The sequence below is a fragment of the Oculina patagonica genome, chromosome 3 (genome assembly GCF_052425735.1).
Source record: "Oculina patagonica isolate OP01 chromosome 3, crgOcupat, whole genome shotgun sequence".
NCBI classification, from domain to species: Eukaryota; Metazoa; Cnidaria; class Anthozoa; order Scleractinia; family Oculinidae; genus Oculina; species Oculina patagonica.
In genome coordinates, this window is record NC_135760.1 from 4210436 (window position 1) to 4219360 (window position 8925).

Consider the following 8925-nt stretch of genomic DNA (forward strand, 5'->3'; position numbering starts at 1 on the left):
TGGCATCCCTTTCAAGTAACTGTTTTTTGTAGATATCAAGATATTCATAATCAGTCGTACGTTATGGTGTTGGCAAGTGGGAGATGGCTTGGTGTACGCATGGATCTTCTCGCTTCTCTTTTAATTGATGCAGTGGCTCTGACGGCAGTTGTGGTGTCTCAAGATGCTGGTATGTTTTTTTGTAGGCGACATAATTACACAAGTATAATCGTTTTGGCCTAACACCAGACAAAAAATGATGTACTTATTTCAGAGTATCCCATTATACCGCTGTTTCGAAAAAGATTGTCCCACAAAAGCGTGAAAAGGGTACGCGACAATCTGGCTAAAAGGTAATATAACAAGCGGTAGCTCATCGTTGCTTGATCGTGAATCCTGATAAATACAGAATTCCTGAATCTTTTTTTTTTTTTCATCACAACGCGAGTCTTCATCGAAAGATTGCGAGCTGCCAATACCCACGAAACCTTTTGGCATTGTCGCGTATCTTTTAACTCAGAAAATGGCTTTTTTAGCCAAGTCAGAGGTTATAGTGTGTAGGGCGAAGTTTTGTCCGTGCACCTCTTTCTGTAAACTTTTATCATAAATCCGCTGACAAGTGCATTAATCTTCTGCATATTGCGTCTATTAATTTATCGAAGGAAGCGCGAAGCCCAAACGAAACGATCAGTGCTGTGCATCGCCACAAAAGCGCTGTAAGATGGCCGTACAGCTATTTTGCACTCGAAATGGCGCGATTTGGAAGCCTTCTTTCAGCTAATTAAGTGAAGGTGAAGCAGGCTGTAGAAACGCTGTACATGCGCGGCTCTTTCATGCGCTTGGAAGCGTTTTGCAGCTGTTTTGCACGCCTGAAATGGCTGTTAGGTAGCTGCTACCAGGAATTTGGGGAGAGAGTGTACCAAACCTACAGCTGGTAAAAAAAACTGTATCAGGTGAGCCCTCCCCCTCCCCTCTAATGGATGACGGGTCTCCTAGCCGATAAAGGACTTCTTGATGAATGTTGAATGAATGAGTGATTTCTCGAATCTAGAAGAAGAAGAAGAAGAAGAAGAAGAAGAAGAAGAAGAAGAATTTTGCTCAACCCAGAGTATACATAAAAGGAAAAAAAAATAACATGTTTTTTATATTTCTTTTAATTAGCTTTTGCCGGACTTGCACTGGTTTACGTCATTCAGACCGTGAACATGACTCAGTTCTCTGTTAGAACAACCTCAGATGTCGAGAATTACATGACGTCAGTTGAACGAGTTATAACGTACACCAAACTGGACTCTGAGCCTGGATACAAAGAGGAACGACTTCCCCCAGAGCACTGGCCACGCGAAGGAAATGTCACATTCCAAGACGTATCGTTGACGTACTATCCGGGAGGACCCAAAGTGCTGAAGAAAATTAACCTTAGCATTAAAGGTGATGCAAAGATCGGTATTGCAGGCCGCACGGGTGCTGGGAAGTCATCATTTGTGGCAGCTCTTATGCGCATGCCAGATGCTGATGGAGAGATAATAGTCGATGGTATTCGCGTAAAAGAAATCAATCTCCAAGCAGCACGACGATATATATCCATACTTGGCCAAACTCCTGTCCTTTTTAGTGGATCGCTGAGAAGAAATCTCGACCTCATGGAAAAGTTTCAAGATGCAGATTTGTGGCGAGCTTTAGAAGATGTGCAATTGAAAGCGTTCGTAGAAAGTCTGGACGGACAGCTGGATCACGAGTTGTTGGAACATGGTGCAAACGTCAGTGTAGGAGAAAGGCAGTTAATTTGTTTGGCTCGTGTCCTGTTGCAACAGAACAAGATCATCATCTTGGATGAGCCCACTGCACACGTGGATCCCGACACAGAACAAACAATCTGGAGGATCGTGCGAGAGAAACTAAAGGACTCCACAGTCATCACTATAGCTCATCGCTTGAACACCATTAGAGACTGTGATTTGATTTTGGTTTTGAAAAATGGAGAGGTTGATGAGTTTGATAGGTTTGATGCACTAGTGAATAAGGAAGGGAGTACCTTGAGTGAAATGGCTCGAGTTGCAAATATGTAAAATAAAGTCACCATGCTTGTGACTTGTCGATATACCATATGCATGAGTATATCTTGTTCAACTGATAAAAAACAAAATTTACAAATCTGTAACAAATTCTCTTGGGTGAAAAGGCTAAAGTTGTGGATATCTCAGTAAAATAAAATAGCCTTGCTTATTAATGAAGCGAAGTCGTTAACCATTATTGGCCAATAGTTAGCCATTTGTTTCCAATAGGGATATTCGTTGGATTTCCCTTTGAACAACTGGGCCCTGGGTGGAAAGAGGCACTATGAGAGTAAAGTGTCTTGCCCAAGAACGCGACACAGTAGCCCCTGTTAGGGCTAGAACCCAGACCTGTCAGTTCGGAGTCAAAGCACTGACCAGGGGGGGGGGGAGGTGTCTCTAAGGAAAATGTTGGTTCAATCATCACTGCCAGTATGACGTCACGCTTCGCATGAGTGATATTAAAGATGGCGGGCAAAGCGTCAAACGGGAAACGAGTTACGAATGTGGCATTTTTCTCCGTTACCTTCCTTCATTTACTCAAGTCGATGATGCAGAGATGTTAGCGAATGCAAAAGTCACTCTTTTGTTATTTTTTTGTAGATCAGACGTTATATTCATTTTTTTAAATCAACTGAAACACATTCGCAAAGAGTAAAATGATCGATGAAATCTGTAAACAGGTCGAACTTTCGAGAGTCTCTGGGCAGCTAATTTAATTTTTATTGTAACAGAAATAGGAGGTTTGGCAAAGGATATACGGTTCTTGATGTACGTGCAGTATCAGACTTTCAGCATTTGTGGATCTTCATGTCTTTCCCCTTAATAGTGAAAGCAATCACGAGGAAAAAGGCGCTACACGGGTAATTTTCAGTTGGTCACCCATCCATGTATTAACCCCGCCCGACAGGACTTAACTTCAGCCTGGTCGGATGGAGCCTGCGCTTTCATTAGGTATTATAGAAAAGAAACACAGAATAACTTTGCTCTGCCTTTTGTAATCGGTATTTTTTTACTACTTGTTTTCAGTTGCAACACTGTTACACTGAAAGGTAAACTGTTGCGGCAACGAATTTGAACTCATGTCTATTTCGCACAACACGTTTTTCCTCGTTCAAACCACAATGAAAGCGCTTGCTCAATTCAAGCTCGCCGAAGTTAAGGCTTGCCGGGCGGGGTTAACACTTGGATGGGTACCCGACTCGAAATACCCCGTGTTGTAAGCTTTTCTTTTTATTTATTTATTTTTTCAGGAGGTATGCAATCAATGAACTTTAAGAGTCGACACGGCAAGGAAAGCCACAAAAAACAACAGAACTGCACAGATACCAACAGAAGCACATTATAATAAGCCAATGAATGCGAATAAAAATATATAGAAAAAGAATTTCTACATGACATCATCGCGAAGCAGCTATCGGAGTTGTTGACATATTCTGGATAAAAATTATACCTTTGCACTCGAATGGAAAGACATGAAGTTTGGCTCACTCAAGCGACACGAAACGACACGGAGATTAAACGTTCATAATCAAAGAGTAAAACCTCCTATTATAAAGCGGATTTGAGAAAAATGTTTGGCGAAAAGGTGGATGTTTTTGATGGACTCTGCTTGACCCGAAAGCAAAATGGCGGTCCCGCCTTCTGTCCTGTTCAAGAGTTAAAAAAAAATAAACAAATTACAAGATTACGGGCGCAAAAAAACAGAAACAGATCATACACACATACAGCTAAGGCATCAAACCTAACTACTGGGAAGGAATTAGCTAACAATAGCGATATAAGCACTAAAGGTAAGCCTTTTTGGACCTCTGTTGTAGCTTACTCACGATTTAATCCCGCTTATCTGACCAAACCGAGGTAATCGCTCGCGCGTTGCCATGTGACGTCATACTGGCAGTAATGAGTCGGTCACGAATAAACAAATGGAAACAATAAAGTCACCTTCCCTCGCCCCTACCCTCCCCCCCCCCCCACCACCCCCCTGGCACTGACCACTAGGCCAGCACATTTCCAAAACAAGGGTTGTACTATTTCTATTTAATATCATTATCGAGCACCACATTTTAGAGTTTGTTAAGATCGAAGTGTAGGTTACCATTTAGGGAATATTAACTTTCTTGATCTTAATTTATTTTTTATAGTTAGCTATAAACGTATTAGTATGAGTATTATGTTCAGATGCAATGGTTTGGTATTGCTTTACATATTATTACGCGGCCTAATAATCACACACAAGAGCGCCTGAACAGGAGGGCATTTTGCGTGCGCATGCGTGCAACCGCTGTGCAAAGACCGCGTGATCTTGGGAATAAAAATGGCGCGGAAGATTCAAACTTTGTTTTTTGTACTGTTTATCGTCACATAATTTAATAAAGACGTGAATTTCGCTAAGAAAAAGTGTTTTGTGTGTGGCAAGGCTCTTATAAAGCAGATTTTCTTGCCTGCTTCGGGATCGTTGTTGCAAATAATGGGAAAATATTTGGGACAGGTAGGAAAGCCTTCACCGACAAAAATCAAACAGGCCGTAAAAAGAGGAAAACATTTATCCGTGTGCTGGAGTGTGATATGTTAGGATCAAAACTTCACATCAAATCAATTGCTGTAATACAGGCAGAGTGCGAGCAATATTATAGCTTGTCGGGAGATTTTTTGCCTAAAGGGACGGCCACCAAAGAAAAGGGTTTTCCCTCAGGGGAAAGACATGTTTGGGTGTTCTGCACATGATAATGCAGCTCACTGATGACTCTAAAGCAAAGCCAACTTGCCCTCGACTGGCAAACAGGGTTTCCTGGAACAAGTTCTGCAGTTCTTTAAAACACATTTAGCTATAGGCGACACAGAAATAAAACAGTCGTTATAACAGAATGAACATCAATCTTAAAGAAATAAACGTTGAATGAAAAATTGAAAAGACATTTCATGCAGCAGTTATTAGAAAGTTTCTGAAAAATATATATATCGCTTGTTCGTTTCATGCTATTTTTTGACTGGTGATCAAGGCTAGATTTTGATAAAGGAGCCAAAAATGTACTAATTAACATAGTAAAATGTAAACAAATAGTCTACCAGCAAAGAATTACCATAACACTTTAAAATTAAGACCAATCGCAGTAATTCTTTTCTTGTTCAACAGAATAATTGTGGTATCATCGAAATGTGAAGTTATTTTGACCAATGCTCAAGTTTAAGGAAATAATCACAAACGATAGTTTCTCTGTTAGAATAAACCAGCGAGAACGTAAGTTAAAAAAAGCTAAAAATTTCTACAATTGACCATTTTTTAACGCTACCTTCGCAGCATTAGACGATAGTTTAAGAACTTCAGGCTCTATATATCATCGGTAGACGCTGGAGATCAAGGCTAGATTTTGAAATTTTTGCATCGTGAGAACGATTAAATTGCAGTTTTATGACAAATCTGAACAAAATCATGACCACTCGCTCAAACCCGGGATACTTGATTATAACATCGTATAGTTAAAACTGCTGTTTTATATTTTAGTACTAAGTAGCCGTAGCGCTTTGTCCGTTTAGATCTTCCGGCTATTAAAAACATGGGCAAGGTATTTAGGTTCTCGACATTCGGTCGCCATTTTGTCCACGTGCAATGTTCAAAATCCAAATAAATATCCTTACCTTGCAAAAGCTCAAAAACTCGACCGCTACGTTAAAAAATTGTTACAGTTTAGTGTTTTAAAATAGAAAGAGAAATAAATATTTTACAATAAAATTGAACTATCTTCAACTTCTCACTGCCCATCAATGCCTCACCCAGTACCAAGATGCGGTAGCCACTCAACCTCGTGAGACTAAACCGCAAGCTACAGTTTCGCGCACATTTACAACCCTTAAAAATAAACACAAACAAAAAGTTCCATTTATTCGAATCAGATAAGATCAAAAGACCGGGGGCACTATTAGTGTCAACTACCCTTAGTACTACAGTATGTCCTCAGCCGTAATCTTTATTGTTTATTTTCGGTTTATTGTTACTTGTTAGGTGCTTTACCACTTTAGAGAACGATTTTTTTGAGGTTTCCTTTCATCTGAAATTAATTTCTTGAATTCCCCGCACCCAAAAAACTGACAAACAGAATGCGGTGCGGGATAAGCAGACAATTCTTAGCCCATTTATTGAACTACACAACTAACTGTAAAACAAAACCACATATCATGCTTGCATACAAAAAACGGCAGTAAACAAACAATAAAGAATAGTTTACACTTGGACAATAAAAAATTGAACTGCATACATCTGACCCGGCCAAAGTAAATGAGTAAACAAAAACAAATACCTTATTATAGGAAATTAACGATACATGTTATTAACGCGAATTTCAAAAATTCGCGTTAATTTTATGTATGTTAACATTTTTACTATAAGCATTTGACCAGAACTTTTCCTAAATTCGCGTTAGAGCTGTTTCCGATCACACGCGTCCTCCAACGACATTTTTCTCCTGTTTAAAAAATGAGTTTTGATGGAAGTCAATCATCCGTTTCCACGACAACGATCGCTTCTTCGCGCCAGTTTCAATTCGCTGGTCCATCTCCAAACACATCGATGAGACAAGTAACTTTTGTTTACAGTTATGAACGAGTTTTGAGCAGTTATGACTTCGAAAGACTGAACGGACCGAACGTAGCGAAATAAACTTACCGTGGCCGGTTTACGGCCGGCTCAAATATTTTCCGAAAGACGGCTTGGAATGTCGAAGACGAAAGCTTGGTTAATTTCTATTGCAGCCGGGAATTACAGCCAACTTAACTTGTAAAATATATTCTTCCAATGACGAGGGTGCTAATGGGGGTACCCAATTGTCAGTTAACTGCTAATTTTAAGGCAAATTGTCAGTTAACTACTATTTTTTTGGCCAATTGTCAGTTAACTACTAATTTTAGTTATCTATTAACTTTCATTTTCTTACAGCGAAAAGTATTGTATCATAACCCGAATTTTCTTTACTTCAGCACGTCAGTGATAAAAAATAAATTGACAGGCATGCAGGACTCTCGCGCACGCGTATGAGCCATTTTCATAGTCTCGTTCTTACGAGTATATGTTTGAGAGTCCTCCCCCTTTGTATAATTAGGGAAGGTTCTTTGAATATTTGTTTTTAGAGCAATGGGTGACTGCCAATTTTCCATGAGTATTTGCTTCAAGTTTGGACTGTGTTTGGTAAGCTGGTTGGTATTGCGTTACAAAAGGCAAGATTTTAAGTTTTGGTTTGGAGGGCCTGCTCCTGTTTTCAAAATTAACTTCCGCGAAAGTTCTTTGAACTAGGCTTTCTGGGTAACCCCTCTCGATAAGATTTGATTGGAAGTGCTTATTTTTTTTCTCAAATTTTGTTTCAGAGGAATTTGTTCTAAGCAGCCTTAAGACCTCCTCTTTGATAAAACCTTTATCAACTCCTGATGGGCGACATGAGAAGTAATAAGTGTACTGATTGAAGGTTTTCAGTGGGCTTGTAATGGGTGCGTATGTCAAGCACTGATTCGTATGATGCGACCGCCATTTTAGTGCCAATGGCATTTCCGTGCGTTTGTAGGTAACAACTTTAAGTCAAATGCATCTAGTTGAAAATTAAAACTTTTCCGCTTGTCGTTTGATTTCCATGAAATGGATCAAATGTTTACAAGCTATGTCCATTAAATTGTGCTTTGCCATGTCAAACGGTATGTGAATGCCGATTCTTTGTCATCATCTCGATAAAAAATCAGAATAACTTTGACTACGCTCTACTCGACGCCATCACGGAGATCAACATGTGCCTGGTACGACCTTGGTACCTTGCAATTCCTACGTTTTGATTGGTTAACATGCAATGGTACTGATGAGTTCATATACCATTGAACACAAAAATGAAAGCCGACACGCGTCAACCAAACAGCTTGGGAGCTAAAATATTGCAGTTCTTTGGGCGTTTTTATCTGAAACAATTATTCCATTCGCGCTTGTTGGATATGAGATCGTTATAGCCAACTTGGCGCCACGCGCCTCGTTGCAATTGGCTGTTTACCATCTCATATCTAACGCGTGCTCGTGGAATAATTGTTAAATATGTCACCCGGCCACGCAGCGGGACCGGTAAATGTCATGAAAAAGCTTTGCTGTTAGGAAAAACTTTGTTTCTTTTATCAACAACAACAATCGTAGTAAGAATGATTAATAGAATGTCACTTAACTGTTAACTTTTTATTTATCAATTAACTACTAATTTTTTGGCCAAATATCAGTTAACTACTATTTTTTTGGCCAATTGTCAGTTAACTGTTAACCCCATTAGCACCCTCAATGACGGCCAGGAAGGTGAAACGGACTCAAGGTAAGTGCATATCTACCGAATTACAGCCGGGAATTTTGAAGACTGAACTGACTCAACGAAAATATATTTACCGAATCACGGCCTGGAATGAAGACAAAACGGACTCGACACAAATTTATTGACCGAATTTGACACGGCCTGAAACTGTGAAGACGAAACAGTTTTTTCTGCCGAATTTCTAAAAGTTATGTCTGGGTATTTTGAAGACTAAATCGACCAAACTCAAATGACACTGAAATGAGGATGGCTCGGAATTGAATTGAGTACGATCAGTGTTCAAAACTCCCGGCCGCAAATATTCGGTAAATTAACCAAGCTTTCGTCTTCTACATTCCAAGCCGTCTTTCGTAAAATATTTGAGCCGGCCGTAAACCGACCAGTAAGTTTATTTCGCTACATTCGGTCCGTTCAGTCTTTCGAAGTCATAACTGCTCATAACTCGTTCATCACTGTAAACAAAAGTCACATGCTATAAGGCTTTGCGTCGTCTCGTCGATGTGTTTGGCGATGGACCAGCGAATTGAAACTGGCGCGAAGAAGCGATTATTGTCGTGGAAACGGAT

At 39.9% G+C, this 8925-nt stretch overlaps 1 protein-coding gene and 1 pseudogene across 2 annotated transcripts in view; one reads left to right on the forward strand and one right to left on the reverse strand.

Annotated features, from left to right (window-relative positions):
• The window catches only part of LOC144646161 (ATP-binding cassette sub-family C member 4-like), a 31874-nt gene extending 27482 nt beyond the window's left edge, over positions 1–4392 (forward strand). Inside the window, exons 6-7 of the mRNA XM_078505699.1 lie at positions 33–169; positions 1141–4392. Coding sequence (XP_078361825.1) covers positions 33–169; positions 1141–2048 — 1045 coding nt within the window. The 3' untranslated portion in view covers positions 2049–4392. The remainder of the gene's footprint in view (positions 1–32; positions 170–1140) is intronic.
• Positions 1–8925, reverse strand: part of LOC144646231 (transmembrane protein 45B-like) — a 113718-nt pseudogene that overhangs the window by 9644 nt on the left and 95149 nt on the right. The gene's annotated exons all lie outside the window — the stretch shown is intronic.